The following is a 17,154-nucleotide window of genomic DNA, read 5'->3' as shown; positions in this document are numbered from 1 at the left end:
AGGAGTTTTAGCAGTAGATTTAGCAGGTAGTGTTTAAACTAGGGCCAAAACGTGGATGACAGCAAAGAGAATGGAAGAGAAGAAATGGATCTGAGAGAGAAGAAACCACTTGGGAGACGTCATCACCGGCTGGATCCAGCAAGTGAGGGAGACAGGAAAGAGTGAGGAAGAGGCGAGAGGGAAGACTGAGATGCTGCGACTAAGTGATGTGCAGCAGCACCACTAAGAAAGAGAGTTAGTTAAGAAAGAAAGACAGGGCACAGGGCTTCCCTGGTGGCGCAGTGGTTAAGAATCTGCCTGCCAATGCAGGGGACACGGGTTCGAGCCCTGCCCCGGGAAGATCCCACATGCCACGGAGCAGCTGAGCCTGTGTGCCACAACTACTGAGCCTGCACACCTAGAGCCCGTGCCCCACAACAAGAGAAGCCATGACAATGAGAAACCCCCGCTCACTGCAACTAGAAAGCCCGCATGCAGCAACTAAGACCCAACACAGCCAAAAATAAAGAAAGAAAGAAAGAAAATTTGTGAGGGTGAGGGTTGGAAATGTATACATTTAGTTTTAAACAAGGGTGATGCTTGAGTCATCTCTCAGGTGACCGCTTGTAAATGAAAGATAAAATAGTTAAAACAGAGGCATGGACAGTTAAAGGAATAAAAGAGGTGAAAATGAGTTTTTACGTAAAGGTAGAAGCCCTAGGGGACTTCCCTGGCAGTCCAGTGGTTAAGACTGTGCACTTCCACTGCAGGGGGCATGGGTCAATCCCTGGTCGGGGAACTAAGATCCCACATGCCACGCAGTGTAGCCACACACACACACACAAAAAGTTTTAAAAAAAAAGGTAGAAGTCCTATAAAAGCATCATGTAGGGTGGTGTTTAGAAACACGGAATATGGAGTTGGCTCCTTTATACACTCACTCGGACCTGAGGCAAATTCTATCAGCTGTCTGAATCTCAGTTTCTTTATCTACAAAATGGGGGTAATAGCGGGACCTCCCCCACAGACTTTGGTGAAGGTAAGATAAGAATTCACGCTGAAGGCTTAGCATGTTGCCTGGTCCTGAGAGGTTACTGTTGCACTGCTGATACGACAGAGGTGGAAAGAAAAAGAAGACAATCCGTAAGTACATTAACCCGCAGAGCCTTAGTAGGTAGCTAAGGATTTGTTTTATTTGCATTCGCCTGGATAAACGTCAGAAGCCTTAATGACTTTAATGGCTTTAAGGTCCAACTTTTGCAAGACCAAGGTGCCAATTACTAATGATTGGTCTACCAATCTATAAGGCGTTGTGCTAAGTAAGTGGCTTCAAAGGCTCTGTTATAACCATTAAGTTTTCCATTCCCTATTGTCTTACACACACACACACACACACACACACACACACACACACACACGGAACTCAACAAATGTTGTTGGTAGAATTAACCAAGGTCCTCTTTTTTTCCCCTTGGCCATCTGCCCTTAGCCTTTGTCTGTAAGTGGAAGAATTTTTGGAGAAAAGCAAGCTCTAATTGGCTGCCTTAGGAATAACAACCTGGACTTAACTGGTTCTTCCCACGGCCCCTGATTTTCTTGGCAGACTGGTTAAAAGAAAAGCACTTGTGTCATCAGGATATAACCTCTGCCCTCTCAACACCCATAGCTCCCTGTAATTATGTCACCATCTGTCTTGGTCCTAAAGCTGTATTTGTCTCACCCTGCCTCTGTTGAGACTGACTGCAAGTTCCCCAAGGACGTGGCCAATACAAGAGGTGTGTCTCCATCCACACTGACCTAAGCTAGTCAACTGCTATAGAAGTATTTATTCCTTAAGAAATAAACGCCAATTTCCTTTGTAGAAGGCAGCCAGACAGGAAAGCGCTAGCGAAGGGGCAGAAATGGGTCACACGCGTACCTGAAGTGCTATGAACGTTGCTGAAGGAGTTGTCAGAGGCACTGTAGGGCCAGGCACCAGGTGAAGGCAGCGAGGTGTTGAGGGAAGAATTAGACCCTTTGGATGACGAATGAAGAACGAAATGAAAACAGTGCAGATAAATGTCAGCATAACTAGTGAAATCTTGAAGTATTTTATTTAACCTTAAATAAGAGGAAGGACAAACTATATCTAAAAACTAAATGTGAAAAGCTACATATTCCTATGTTTTCTGGTGAGATACCAGCAAGTACAAATGAAGCCACAGCCTGCCAAACATGAAAATACTGGGTGCTGAATAAACACGAGGGGTGTTTCACTTATTTACCTGTGGTGTTATCCCGCAGAAGTTGGTGGTCAGTATCTACAATGGGAGATGTGGCTGTACCCCCCAGCACACTTCCTGGGGTGACATAGGGGTCAGATTCAGGGTCAATGTTTTGGATACCTTTCCATGGCACTCCTGGTTGGAATTCTGAGGTAAGGAGAACAAATATTGGATAGAGGTAGGAAGTTGTTCAAAACGTGGTAAAGTTATTTTTTGATACAAGAAATAGATCTGTGAAAAGTCTAAATTCTGAATCTATTTTAGCTCAGATTTTCATCATAAAAAAAAAAAAAAAAGTTGGCCTGACATATACTTTGCCAGCAGCACTCCTGTGCTATCACGACATGTCGACCTTCTTTCTCTGCTTGGGAACTTGATGTCACAGACCTTCAAGGTCTGGCCCCAGGCCCTGCTCCCAGGGAAATTCAGGCCTGAGGGCAGGGAGGCAGGATACAGTAGTATGGTCTCATGACAACTGTGAGGCATCTAGGACAAAAACTGGGAGAAAATCTGAGTTGGAGAGGAGATATTTCTCCCACTTATCTCACTGGAAATTGGCTCAGATGCACAAAAGAAAACACATCTGACCACTACTGAGGGGAATGTCCAGGGACAACCACAGGAATAATTTGGCTTATCATGAGAAAGCCTAGAAAATATTTAAGTGTTTACAATTTTTTATCGGTTAATTTAAATCATATTTAAAGCTATATTAAACTTTTACTTTCCTAATCATGATGAGGAAGAACAGTATGTAGTACATATGAATATGCATTATACTAGAAACTATACATATTCATAGCTCAAATATACCTGTATAGAAAAAGAGGTTTAGAAGGACATATACCAAACTTCTTGTTTTTAATTTTGCTTTCATAAATTAAAAGTTTTTTCTACAATGAAAATAGATTACTTGTATCAGAATAAAAAGAGAAAACAAATAGCAAACAGTCTCACAGCACTCACTACTGCAAACCTAGAACCTGAGTAAATACTTGCTCAGTGAATAAACTAATCAATTCAGTGGACATTTCAGAAGAACCCACGTTTCAAGGCATCCTTTGCATGGATGAATGCCAAGTCCCGGCTCCAAGGTCACCTTATTTTACTCCCAGGCTGCACTCCACGGACTTCCTCTGGCCTATCTGTGCCTGTGCAGTATTTACCACACAGTAACTTGCCTTGTAGGTGATCAGTGCTCACACCTATGTTCCTGACTGAACTCTACAGAGCAGAGACCCCCTCTAATGAAAATTTGCTATCTTCCCACAGCAAATTCTTCCCTGCTTTTATCAGACAATAATTACTGAATGAAAAAAATCAAAGTGAATGCCTGTGAGTGTCAGAAGCAATCTGTTCAGAACCTGAAATTAACAATTATAAAAAAAATGATATCCCAGAAAAAACATTTCCTGTACAATACCTGGAGGCCAACTGGCATTGCTGGATTTACTTCCGATTTTATTTGTTGGTGGAGATTTGGCAGGTAACCAGCTATCACCAGCAGGACCCGTATGGCCACCCAGTGTGTCACCCGGGATGATATCAAACTGGTTGTATGGTGACCCTCCTCGGGTCTTACCAGGGGCCACTATAGCGCCTGAGAAAAGAGAGAGGTAACTAATTCACACCAGAAAGGACTCCTATGAACAGAACTTGTTGCGCTTTCATTTAGAGGAACTCAAACACAGTATGCAGTAAAAAGAGTCCTGGAATTGGAGGTCACACTTGAAAGCCACTCATAATTAGGAAGCAGGGTGACCATGACAACTCATCTCACCTTTCTAGCCTCTCAGTCTGCACTTATGCACACAGCACCGTTCTCATTCCTGAACGTCCCTTTCAATTTTAAAATTCCATGGTCTTATGAAGTTAACAAAACTTTCATCAACTACGAATCATACCATCATCCCCCCAGTTTTTACACTAATGACCTAGGAATGAGGAATAGGAAAAATACTCAACAATTTGCGGCACATAGAAGGGTTTTTAATTACATTTCTACTGACACCAACCCACCCAAGTCTTTAAGTGCTGATCAGGCCTAGTTTAGCTGGAAGAAGCAGAGAAAACAGAGGGAGTTTGCTGGAGAGAAAGGCATCTGCAATTGCTTTAAATTCCAAAGCAATGAGACAGCATTCCCGCCGAGGGTCTCTGCCAGCACAGGGCCAGCAGTGAACTCTGCAGCTCTGAGATCCACGGCTCCACACATGAAGAACAGCAAATCCTTTGTAAAACTGCTGTCCCGAGAGCATTTCAGTTTTGTTGGTGCCCCCTTCATGCATTTTATATGCTGGGAGGCAGGAAAAAAATTAAAAGCTTAATAATTCCCTTAAACTAACAAAAAATGAACTTTACTTTAAATGAAAATTTTGACCTCTGTGAGATACCATTCTACTTATCTTTCAAATGAATTTTACATGCTGTATTGTGTTACCTGATCTACCCTTAGGATGCTGTTTATGAACAGATAAAATTACTTCCAGGGTAATGTATTAAAATATTTGTGTAGGGACTTCCCTGGTGGTCCAGTGGTTAAGACTTAATGCTTCCACTGCAGGGGGCACGGGTTCAATCCCTAGTCAGGGAACTAAGATCTTGCATTCCACATGACATGGTCAAAAATAAAAAAAAAGAAAATAAAATATTTGTGTAAATATCGATTAAAATAATCTGTTTGGTTTGGCCTAGCACAAGTATTATCAAAACTGTCTCCATGTTCAGCTAAGAGAAGTCATTCGCTTTTCTGGAGCCACTGACAGGAATTTTGACTCAAGGGCACACAGTACTGAAGTAGTAGGAAATGAAAAGCTCAATTACCTTGGGGATTGCTAAGGAAATGGGAAAACATTACCTATAAGCTCTAAAAAGGCAAGCGAGTATTTTACCTGTAAGATAGCTTCTCATATGCCACCGTGCATTTATAATCATACACCTATCATGTCTTTGGGGACAAGGGGACTTAATGAATCATCAGCCTAAGGAAGCAGCCTAAGTGTCCAAAGCTATAGATGCTGAGCTTATTCAGTCCAGAAACAGATTTGATAATTTCAATACATCGTTCTTGATTTTGTAGCATGAAATCAAATGATAATGCTTAGGGATAGCAGGCAGAGAACTTCACATGGCCACTTCACCAGCCTACCGGATGGGCACATGAAAGAGGGGTTTATAAAGGAACCCTGAAAGGCTCCAGACTGATGGGGCTGAGGCTGCCAGGAAGCCCCTGCAGGAGCCAGTCCAAAACCTATTTACACTTGGTTCTCATGGATACAGCTGAGTCCAAGTAAATTACCGTCAAATGAAACAAACATTGAAACAAAGGCTGAAGGAAGGTCCTAAGACCTTTTATCCATTTCAAAGGGAAATGGAGATGCTCTTACAGAGAATTACAGAGATGGAAGAGCTGACCCACATTCAAAACCAAAGCCTACAATGCCCTCGACTGCTGTCTCGCAGACACTGTCATTCATAAAGAACAAGAAAGCTTTGTGTAAAGTTCAGACCTCATGTATTGATCTATTAGTCATCTTTTGGAGATCAAAGAGCTCAAACAATCATCATGATATATATTTGTTGGGATCTCTCTCTTGTAGCTCCAAAAACTGATTCTGTTCTCTCAGCCAATTTATTAGGGTTTTAACAAGGGGCGCTCAAGTTCACTGCTACTGCCCTCAATCCAATTGCAGGTGGGAAATTTTGCTGCCCTTAAGTGGAACTAGCACTTTCAAGTTTCTTATAATTTGAAATACACACAACCCCAATCTTCCTCTCCTAGGTGATCACAGGATTGGGGGGAAAAATCAAGAGACTCATTAGGAAAAAGCTAAAAAAGATCTGTGCTTCAAAGTAAGTTTACAGGCCACTTCATCAAGGCTTGCTCAGAGTCAGCACAGCTCCAAGTCATGAAGCTCTGTTTGCTCTTACCATTTTTGTGCATATTGGCTTCCTGTGTGGCTACAGGGGGCAGTCCCTCCATCATGGAGGTCCACTGTTTAAAGCGAGACTCTGTTCCAGCCTCCTTCCCACCAACCATGCCGTAGTCCATGCCGCCAGAGCTGAAGCCTAAAATGGAGAACCACATTTTACGTCTTTTTATAAGTTTCTAGTATCAGTAACCAAGAGTTCTGAGGCAGAACCCATGAATAGCTTCATTTGTCACTTAAAGACCAATTCACATGAAGTTTTCTTCACTCAGAAACAGATATTTTGATTCAAAATGCTGATCCTGGCTCCTGCTTGCTAAAAAAGTGACGACTCTGTTCAGGTATGAAAACATGTATGACTGCCATCTCATTAAGACCATCTCAGTGCATGTGTGCATTCACTTATCCATCTGCGTCAAACAGAACGTGGGGCCAGCAATTCTCCAACTGAGATGGAGACGTCTACACATCAAACCAACATGGTGGGCGCTTCCCTTGCGGTGCCGTGGTTAACAATCCGTCTGTCAATGCAGGGGACACAGGTTCGAGCTCTGGTCCAGGAAGATCCCACATGCCGTGGAACAACTAAGCCCGTGTGCCACAACTACTGAGCCTGCATGCCGCAGAGTGGCTGGTCCCGTGAGCCATGGCCGCTGAGCCTGCGCGTCCGGAGCCTGTGCTCTCCGGACATGGGAGAGGCCACAGCAGTGAGAGGCCCTCGTACCGCAAAAAAAAAACAAAAAAAAAAAAAACAAGAATCTGTCTGCCAATGCAAGAGACACAGGTTCGAGCCCTGGCCTGGGAAGATCCCACATGCCGCGGAGCAACTAAGCCTGTGCGCCAGAACTACTGAAGCTTGTGTGCCTAGAGCCCATGCTCCACAATAAGAGAAGCCACTGCAACGAGAAGCCCGCGCACTGCAACAAAGACCCAACGCAGCCAAATAAATAAATAAATAAATGAATAAATTTTAAAACAAAACAAAACAAAACCCCAACCTGGTGTAACGGCAGCTATTAAGTTGTGGCAGGGTCTCTGGCGGAGGAAAGGCTTTGCAGAGGGACACTGATCCTGGACCTAGGCGAGGTAGGCGAGTAAGCCAAGGAAACCAAGTACAAAGCTCTGACTGGTGACTATCAGGCGTGTTTAGGGAATGATGACAAGCCCAATGTGACTCCAATGCTTGGCTGCCTATGGATGCAGTGAGATGGGGAGCAATGAAGTGGCGTGGCGTGTAGGGTCTTCATGTATCAGGCTGAGGAGTCTAGACCTTTTTTTCCCCTCTAAGACAGGAGATGAAATTCTTCAGCAAGTGAGGAGAGATAACTAGACCTGTATTTTACAAAGAGACCTGACAGTGTGAGAATGGGGTAGATAGAATCTGGGAGATCAATTTGAAAAAAGTTTTTATATAATGACAAAGACCCCGTAGCTTGACTAGGCAATTGGTGAGAGATTCAGTTTACTTCGCCGTGTGCTGCCAGGTGTCAGGCTTTTAGCAAGGGTTTTGGCAGGTAACATTTTCCCACTGAACAGGGCTGGACAGGTGAAAGCCAGACAGGACAGGCTTGTTGATGTAGCCTCACAGGGCCCACCATCCATTTTGGGTCAGAATGTATTTAATACTTTTCAAACTGATGCTCAAAAAAAGTAAAGGACTAAAATCAACCACTGAAAGGGGGAAGGGAAGAATAATGAATAAAAAACAGAAAAAGGAGAATGAGCCACAGATAGGGTGGCAACAACAGGCAAGCATGGACACCCAAGGAGGTCAGCAGGGTTCCCACCACGCCTCAGCTCAGGTGGCCTGCGGGGTCTGTTCTTCCCTTAGTGGACGTGCAGCTCCAGCCAGGCCAGACTCCACGCTGTACCCACTTTACTCTCCTACCATCTGGTGTCTTATTGGCCCTCAAGTTCCATCTATCCAAATCCCACTGGGGGCCCAGGTCACATTTTTCTCCCCTGTGCTTCTCTTGTCAGGGATAGTTTTATAAATGCACAATAAATCAAATCAGTTCTAACACCTTTCTTGACCTGTTTAAAATGTTGCTATTAATATACGGAACACTGTCCTTTCACACAGTTTGTAACTGACTTTACTAGTCCAAGTGGTTGCTTGGAGGGTGTGGGTGGGGAGCAGAAGTCCTTGGAATGAGCTGGAAATATTTCAGATTGAACCCTTCTTTTTATTTTATTATTTTTAAATTAATTTATTTATTTTTGGCTGCGTTGGGTCTTTATTGCTGCACGCAGGCCTTCTCTAGTTGCGGTGGGCAATGGCTACTCTTTGCTGCGGTGCGCAGGCTTCTCATTGCGGTGGCTTCTCTTGTTGCGGAGCACGGGCTCTAGGCGCGCGGGCTTCAGCAGTTGTGGCTTGCGGGCTCCAGAGTGCAGGCTCAGTAGTTGTGGCGCATGGGCTTAGTTGCTCCGCAGCATGTGGGATCTTCCCGGACCAGGGCTTGAACCCGTGTCCCCTGCATTGGCAGGCAGATTCTTAATCACTGCGCCACCAGGGAAGTCCCCGAACCCTTCTTTGTAAAAAAGAAGAGTTTAAGATATTTTCCCTTTTGTCCTATGTGGCTAAAATGAAATGAGACTGGAGGACAGGGAGGTTGAAAGGAACAAGGGCCTTCTCTGATACAGCTTTAGTGGCCTAAGTGGGTTTACTCCTTGGGTAAATTACACCTCTACCTTTGACTTAGAAAACCAGCCCAAAGTGCCTGGATTCCAGGCCATCTGAAAGCTCGGTTCTAATCATTGAGAAAGAGCTTTTGAAAATAACCTGGGATTCTGGTGAAGATTAAAAAGAAGAATGTAAGGATTAGTAAGATAAGAAACCATTCCTTTATATATTAATTTTCTTTAAAGTTGCTTTAAAATTTAAAACTCACAATGAATTAAAGTTATTTCATTTCAGCTGCTTAGAGTTCTTCTGTGACACATAAAATGTAAAAAATTAGTAAGAGTTATAAATCTTAGGAGAGAAAAGAGTTTGAGCAGTTCCCCCTGAACCTTAGGTAAAGTGGGCATCTTTCTCATTAGAAACTTGTGGATTAAATGCCAACACGATATGGCAGCACCGTAACTAAGCAATAAAGTGTAGTAAGGAAAAAAAACTGAAGAGGGCAAAAAAACAAACCCCCCCAAAAAACACAGGAGATAAGTGCCTTGAAAGGTCCAATCTACAAACCCAAAACTATGAGAGGAAAATCAGTGCAAGGCTGTATGTAACTGTATCTTTCTTCGATGTCACATAGTGACTGGCCTGACGTTAGAATAGAATGTGCTCAACAAATCTGGATGAAAGGAATTCTGTGCTCTAGAGGCTGCATTAACAGAAGGCAGAGGGCACTCCACTCGTGACCTCTGGGGCTGCTCATGAGCTATCACACCTCCAAACCCAGGAAAACACTGACTTGACTGTCCTTGCTATTTCATCAAACCAAACTTCCTCAGTCCATCAAGTAGCCTCCAGTAATTCTCCAGTTCCCCGACAGAAATTCTAATCAAACAAGTCATTTAGTTCAGTCCAATGAATATTTATGGAGAGCCTAATTTGTGCCAGGCTCTGTGTTAGGAGCTAAGGTACAATCAGAGATAAGACATGCCCCTTGCCTTTCCAGGGCCTCATTTCACCAGTACATTCCTTTTACCTCCCTTATCATTTTTACAAATACAAGCTCTTGGCTACCTTATCTGTCCTTGCCAGAATTACTTTCTTTGCCACACACTCTAATTCGTTGTCTATTCATCACTACCACTTGTCTCAGGGCTTACCTCCTTAAGGAAACTCTCTCAAATTAACTTGTCCTTAATTGATCACTCCTTCACTCTCTTTGCCGTAGTTCTATATTTTCCACTATTACTTTGGTTGCAGATTAAAAAACAAGTTCTTGGGGTTTTATAATAATTAAAATGGATAAAGAAGATGTGGCACATATATAAAATGGAATATTACTCACCCATAAAAAGAAACGAAACTGAGTTATTTGTAGTGAGGTGGAGGGACCTAGAGTCCGTCATACAGAGTGAAGTAAGTCAGAAAGAGAAAAACAAATACTGTATGCTAACACATATATATGGAATCTAAAAAAAAAAGTTTCTGATGAACCTAGGGGCAGGACAGGAATAAAGACGCAGACGTAGAGAAGGGACCTGAGGACACGGGGAGGGGGAAGGGTAAGCTGGGACAAAGTGAGAGAGTGGCATGGACACATATACACTACCAAATGTAAAATAGCTAGCTAGTGGGAAGCGGCCGCATAGCACAGGGAGATCAGCTCAGTGCTTTGTGACCCTCTAGAGGGGTGGGATAGGGAGGAGATATGGGGATATATGTGTATGTATAGCTGATTCACTTTGTTATAAAGCAGAAACTAACACACCACTGTAGAGCAATTATACTCCAATAAAGATGTTAAAAAAATAATAATTATAATAAAGAATAAATTATAAAAGAAAGAAATCATCCACAGTTGCCCCTTTAATACAACTGTTCTAATCCATGTCCACATGCACATGTGATATTGACACATCATAATACCAGGAAAGATATAGTTATTCTTCTGCTATTTTAATAATCTCTACTATTCATAACTCTACTTTTCACTGGATATACCACACACAGAAATATTACATATTTTGATAAATTTTAAACATAAAATTTTATTTGACATGCCCTTCCTGATGAGTGACTTTGCTTCTCCATTAGTTCAGATATTTGTGAGTGACTATGACTTAATACTAGAATGAGATTTAGTTCATACTATTCCTACTTAAAAAATTTTTGTAGTCTTGATAAAGCACTAAGATATCTTACACAAATAAGGCGATGGGAAAAGGAGGAGTCTTGTAATTACATCAGTTATTTTACATTCTTTTTTAGGTATATTTCCTCCCCCCCACCCGCTCAATAAAACAAATACTAAAACTACTTTTAGTATTTAGTATATATTTAGTATAAATACTAATTTTTAGACAGGTCATTATCACATGACAATTCAATTAGGTATATTTTCCATTTTGCTAAAAGCAGAAAATTAGAAACCATCTACTTTACAAAAACAATCAGCTAGGGGGATTTCCCTGGTGGTCCAGTGGTAAAGAATCCGCCTTCCAACGCAGGGGATGCGGATTTGATCCCTGGTTAGGGAGCTAAGATCCCACATGCCGCGGGGCAACTAAGCCTGCGTGCCACAACTACTGAGCTCGCGCACCTCAACTAGAGAGCCTGCGTGCTGCAAACTACAGAGCTCACGAGCCCTGGAGCCCACGCGCCACAACTAGAGAAGAGAAAACCCTCATGCCACAACTAGAGAGAAGCCTCCACGCTGCAACTAGAGGGAAGCCCGTGCTCCACAATGAACACCCAAAGCAGACAAAAAAATAAATATTAAAAAAAGACAGAAACAAAAATAGCTAAGGGTAACCCGTTAAGCAGTCATGAAAGTCATTCAACTTTTTAATTCTGAGAAAATATACCAGTAGAGGCTTCATCAATATTTATTAAGAAACTTAATTATTCTTGCTAGTCTTTAACCTACAGGTATTTTTTTTTTTTAGTTTGCTATACTCAGCACCATTTATACTCATGTATATTCATTCATTTTATTACAGCTTTGCCATATAATCTTTTTTGAAAAAGTTTTAACCTGTGTAAATGCTTTAACTATATTTTCATCAAAATCTTACAGCTATAGATTCAATTTATTCAAAATAGCCAGCCAAATCAGACTTGTTTTCAGTCCCAATTTTTCAATTCCAAGAAATGTGGGTAATATGAATTAAGGAGAATTGTAACTGTGAAATAAACTGCAAAATGCATCTTGTAAGGCAGATTATAAGTGGTCAGATCACAATTAATATAAAGACCTAATAAAATTAATTTATCCATTGTTTAATAAGTGAGCAGATATAAATAAGTCAATATGTTCTTCCTCCTTACTTAATTTGGATTATAATGCAGAACTAACTTTTTAAGTTACTTATGAAACAGGAATATGATTTTAAAAAAAACAACCCATGAAATTTCTTCAGTAAATGTACATATGTATATATACTGAACTCTGATCCTTCAGTCATTAGGAATAGTTAAGTATAATAATCACAAACAACACGATTAATCTAATAAGACATCATGATAAAAATTTTCTATATATTTAATAAATAAGAGAGGTATACACTGCTAAAAATTAACAGATTTGTAGCCAACACATAATTTTACTTTTTAATAGGGGGCAACAGATAGTAAAGATGTTATAAAGACTGTCATTGAAATAAATACATCATGATTTTAGATTTTTAACAACTAATTGACCAGTGCATACCCAGTCTAAAGGAAATCACATAAAAGTTTATCCACAGGCTTTACCTGGTTCACTGTGAAAACGTCTGTTTCAAAGAGTCAGTCTCACTAAACTATACTGCTCAAGCTGTTCAAAGGTGCTTTTCTTTTCAACTAAGACATACCCTCAGGACGAGTACTGAGAAGGCCTGAAAAGAACTGTGTTCTTAAAACAAGTGGAAAAGCCACTTGTGGCCTCCAGGTGCTCTTTGCTTTATACGACTGGATTCCTTTTCAAGAACTACGCACCCTTTGACTAAAGTGGATATAAAAGAAGCACAGTTGCCCCACTTCACTATCATGTATAGTGTCTAAATTCAGAACAACTGAACACACACCAACACACCCAGGCTCTTATGTCAAGCTTCATCTGTAACAGAAGACACGATTCAGAAGGTGAAGACTGGAAGCCCAGGGGTAATGGCACCATCATTAGTCATCAAGGGAGGCTTCCTCCTTGCCTGGAACCTCAGAGAAGCATGCTCTAATAGGATATGAGATGGTGGAGAATCTGCCCTTCTTTTATGTCATATGGAAGAAAGTTTATTTTGAATTTAAAAGTCAGTTCTCAGGCAATCATTTTTAAGTACAGTTGGTAGAACTTAAGGATCTGTAAATTAATTCCCTTACAACTATCCAGGATCAAGGAGTCCTTGAACTCTCTGCTCTTCTCTGGATGTGGCCTCCCCAGGGGGCAGCGGGCACCTCACAGAGCACAGAGAGCAGGGCCATTTGTCCAGGGTCACCCTGTCACCTGGGAGTATGGATTTCAAGTCTCCCCAAACTCTTGTTTTTGAGTTTGCAGAGAACAGTATGGTCTTTACTGAAAGAAAATCTAAATGTTGTCAGTCTGAGAAGAAAAACGCTGTGGGGTGTGGTACCTTTTTCATTTTATTTTTAAATCACTGCTGCCTCACTGATTGGACTCTGCTTACAACATGTTCCCCAGTTCTGAAAGAGCTACGATTTGCCTGCCAACAAATTCTTGATGAATGTCAAAGGTATAACTTTACTTGTGCTAATTCTATTTAAATCAGATGAGATACTAATATCAGAAGAATTTTATCAGTTTGCCTTATAATTTTAATATCAGTTCCCCATTTTTTCAAGAGAAGGTAATTTTATCTGGAGAGCTAAACGCCTCAACTTGTACATAATTTATTAGATTATAACCTCAGACGTTGTGTAGCAGTCACAGCAGGTACAAACATTTAACTGGCTTGAAAAAATTCCTGGTGGTAGGAGAGCTGATTGCCACTCACAAGTAATAAAAGACTGCTTTGGACCCAGAGAAGGTGGAGGCCTGTCTCTGTTATTTACTGTGTGGTGAGCTTCAGGAAACCACTGAGACTCTAGGATATCAATAACTCAGATATCTCACCTGAAAGAGAGGGATACAAATATTCACCTACCCTGCACAACTGTTGTGAAAACAGCGTAATGTAGGTCCAACCCCCAGGCTGAGAACATGACTGGCAGGTATTTTTCAACAGGCAGTTTTCATTACTTCACAGCTTACCAGAACCATATCCAGGTATTGGCCCTTTGGTTTGAAGGTCTGGGAGCCCCACATTTAGAGCGTTGGGGACCATGTTGTCCAGGTGCGGCTTGGGCCCAACGGGATGAGACGGCGAATGTTTCATGCTGGGCTGCCTCTGCTGCTGCTGCTGCTGCTGCAGGGCGCTCACCATTCGAGCCAGCTGGAGGCGAGCAGGCGCAAGGGAAAACGGACACGTGAGAAGCCAACACCCTGAACCTCACGGGGAAAGGCGGCATTTGAGTCATGTTTGCCATCGAAGAGGTTAAGCAGAGACGCATTCCTCCCGTGGAGCACCAGGGGGACCCTTCCAGTGCCACGTACCTGCTGCTCCTGCTGCTGGCGCACGGCTTGAGAAAGCTTCCTCTGGTTCTGTAACAACTGCTGCTGTTGCTGCTGCTGCAGGAGCAGCTGACACGCCTACAAAGCAGGGGAGAAAGAGAGGACGCAAGTTTCCTGAGACAGACTTACTGGGAAAACGGTGAATGAATCAAGTGCCCGTGAAGGAAGCACCACCGAGTTCCCAGTCTACGGGTCACATTTACCTGCAGTTGAGCTGATATATCAACCCTTAAGCACACTCAACAGTTTGCATGAAATGAAGCAAATAAAAGCTAAAGAGAAAAAAAAAAAAGAAAAAGAAAAAAAAGCAAGTAACCTTTTTAGCTATAGGAGGAAAATCTGCTACTTACCAACTGAAACTGGGGAATTTGTGGAAGCTGGCTCAGCATGGCAATTTGTTGAGGAGATAACTGGGGCCCCACATTGAAAAGACCTGGATTCAGGCCACTGTTGGGAAACTGCTTGAGCATTGAGGCAGAAACCTAGCCAAAAGAAGGAACTTTCAGAATTTATCAAAATAAAATTTTTATTTTTCCGTGAAATGAATCTTATTAGAGCTAAAGCAAGCACTGCCAATTTTTTCCTTGAAAAATATTTATGAAAAATATTGAACGATTGGGAGAAATACACCAAAGTGTTAACAATGGTTGTCTTTGAGTGGTGAAATTACAGGAACTTTTTAATTCTCTTTTTAGACTTCCAAATTTTTCTACACTAAAAATTATGAATTTTACAATCTAGAAAATATCAAGAAAAAAAATTAATGATAATATAACTTTTGTTTGAGAAGTTATTACTGGAAATGTGCTATAAAAACATCCACGGAACCCACTGAATCAGTGAGTGCCATGGAGAACAAACTTACTCCCTCTTCCATGAGTGGTAAATAGCACTGTGGTCAGAAGCCTAGTTCTAGAGGCAGACCGTGTGGACCTGCCTTTTCTAAGGTATAGGACTCAGAGCAAGTGACTTAATTAACCTTTCTAAGCCTCACTTTCCTTATCTCCAAAACGGTTGTTTGAGGACTTTACGAGTTAGTCCATGTCAAATGCTTAGAAATGCACTCCGTACATGTTCATGTTATTTCACAGGATGGTTCTTCAGATGTCCAGGCAATGATTACAGCTCCCCTGCATCTCATCTCCAGGCTACATATGATCAGTTCTCTCACCTGTATCTCATTCAATTTCTCAACGCAGAGCCCAGGACAGAAAAGCCATTTCCTAACGTTGTCTAATACTGGGTAGACCTGGCCATCACTAACTATTCTTCTAAAAGCCATGCTTTTAACAGTTCCTACAATCTCAACTTCTCTGATGATCATATCATAGCTCCTAACTCACACATTAAGCCTACTGTCAATTAAAATCTATAATATTAAAATTGAAGATGGGGCATCAGATTAAAATTACATGGGGCGTTTTACTTCCCCATGTAATTTTTAAGCAGCTGGGTTTAAAAATTTTATTAATTTATGTTTTGATCCTTAGGACTTTACATTTATCTTTATATGCATGGCACACAGCAGATGGTCATAAACACCTATTAGATGAATGAACCTCTCATATTTTGACTTACTAACAGTCACCCCACCAAGTTATTTTCTACCTATTATTTCACTTATTCCCAGTTTGAGTTTCCCCATCTGGTGACTGACAGGAATGTTGAACTTGACAGAGCTGAAGATAAATTTAGTCACGTGCCACCAAAAACGTTCCTCCAACCTGAAACTGGTCTAAGTCCAGGAATACTCAATCATTTCTAATCAACACAACTGTTTTAGACAGCTTGTCTAATGACTTGTCAAAATAGAGATACAACAACTTTATCGTTCCTATAATCCAAAATTCTTTTACCAATCAGTGAAGAAAACGAGTTAAGTTCAAATATGTTAGCAAACTACGATTCTCGATTCCTAGTACAGGTGCTCAGAAACCATGTTTTTGATAATCTTGTCTAGAATCTTGCTTGGAACTGGCACCAAGTTCATCAGTCTTTAAGCCACTTTCCTTGTTCTTTCAAAATTAGGAAAAAAAAAAAAATTCCCCCATTCTCCTTACTTCATTGTAGGGGAGGGGTGCTTCTTTCCCACTGCTGACCTGAGGCTCCACACAGAGGGGCATCCACCTTTATCATAACACTCTGGGCCTCTTTCCCTTACATCCTGGCAGCAAGCCCACAGGGAGGACTGCCCTATTCCAGTTACTAGGGGGTAAGTTTGGAATTCAGTATTAGGAAGCTCACATTCTCCAGTATCAGCTTTCTCGGTAGTAAAGGAGACGTTTAGGCCCCTGGAAGCCTTCCTCTTTTTGTCTTAAAAATTCAGGATTTGGGCAGGAAAGAGGGGTTGTCATTATTAAACCCTCCTCCTTGAAGACCCCAAGCATTCTTCAAAGATCACAGTCAGGGCTCTGCAATTCTTTCCACAAATTCTTTCTCTGCTGTAGGATTTACTGCATCTTAAACCCTTTCGGTTGAACACCCTTATTCTTAACAGAGAAGACAAAAGCAGTAAAAATTTTCTTTCCACTTAATCAGTCAGCATTATACGAAGAGTCCAAAGCTATGATTCCTTTCCCAGTCACCACATTGCACCAAACCAAGCTCTAAGACACTTTTTACAAGCCTCCACTTATTTTGTGTTTTAATCTCCCAGCATGACTCTCACACATTCACCCTTGCTTGCATACCCTTACTTTCCATCTTTTAAAAATGACCCTATAAAACGTGAGTCATCAGAATGCTTTCATCAGAAGGCCATGG

At 41.6% G+C, this 17,154-nt stretch overlaps 1 protein-coding gene across 10 annotated transcripts in view; it reads right to left on the bottom strand.

The window, feature by feature from the left end:
- Positions 1-17,154, bottom strand: part of TNRC6B (trinucleotide repeat containing adaptor 6B) — a 259,183-nt gene that overhangs the window by 18,123 nt on the left and 223,906 nt on the right. For all 10 annotated transcript variants that reach the window (XM_029206297.1, XM_029206306.1, XM_029206296.1 and 7 more), the window contains 7 exons: positions 14,742-14,873; positions 14,374-14,469; positions 14,032-14,212; positions 6,171-6,308; positions 3,667-3,843; positions 2,244-2,390; positions 1,898-1,993 (listed from right to left, as the gene is read on the bottom strand). In XM_029206297.1, coding sequence (XP_029062130.1) covers positions 1,898-1,993; positions 2,244-2,390; positions 3,667-3,843; positions 6,171-6,308; positions 14,032-14,212; positions 14,374-14,469; positions 14,742-14,873 — 967 coding nt within the window. The remainder of the gene's footprint in view (positions 1-1,897; positions 1,994-2,243; positions 2,391-3,666; positions 3,844-6,170; positions 6,309-14,031; positions 14,213-14,373; positions 14,470-14,741; positions 14,874-17,154) is intronic.

Source organism: Monodon monoceros, unplaced genomic scaffold (assembly GCF_005190385.1).
Source record: "Monodon monoceros isolate NGI ecotype Baffin Bay Population unplaced genomic scaffold, NGI_Narwhal_1 Super_Scaffold_6, whole genome shotgun sequence".
In the NCBI taxonomy this organism is placed as follows: domain Eukaryota; kingdom Metazoa; phylum Chordata; class Mammalia; order Artiodactyla; family Monodontidae; genus Monodon; species Monodon monoceros.
Note: the sequence above shows the minus strand (reverse complement) of the source record. Positions and strands in the feature narration are given on the sequence as shown.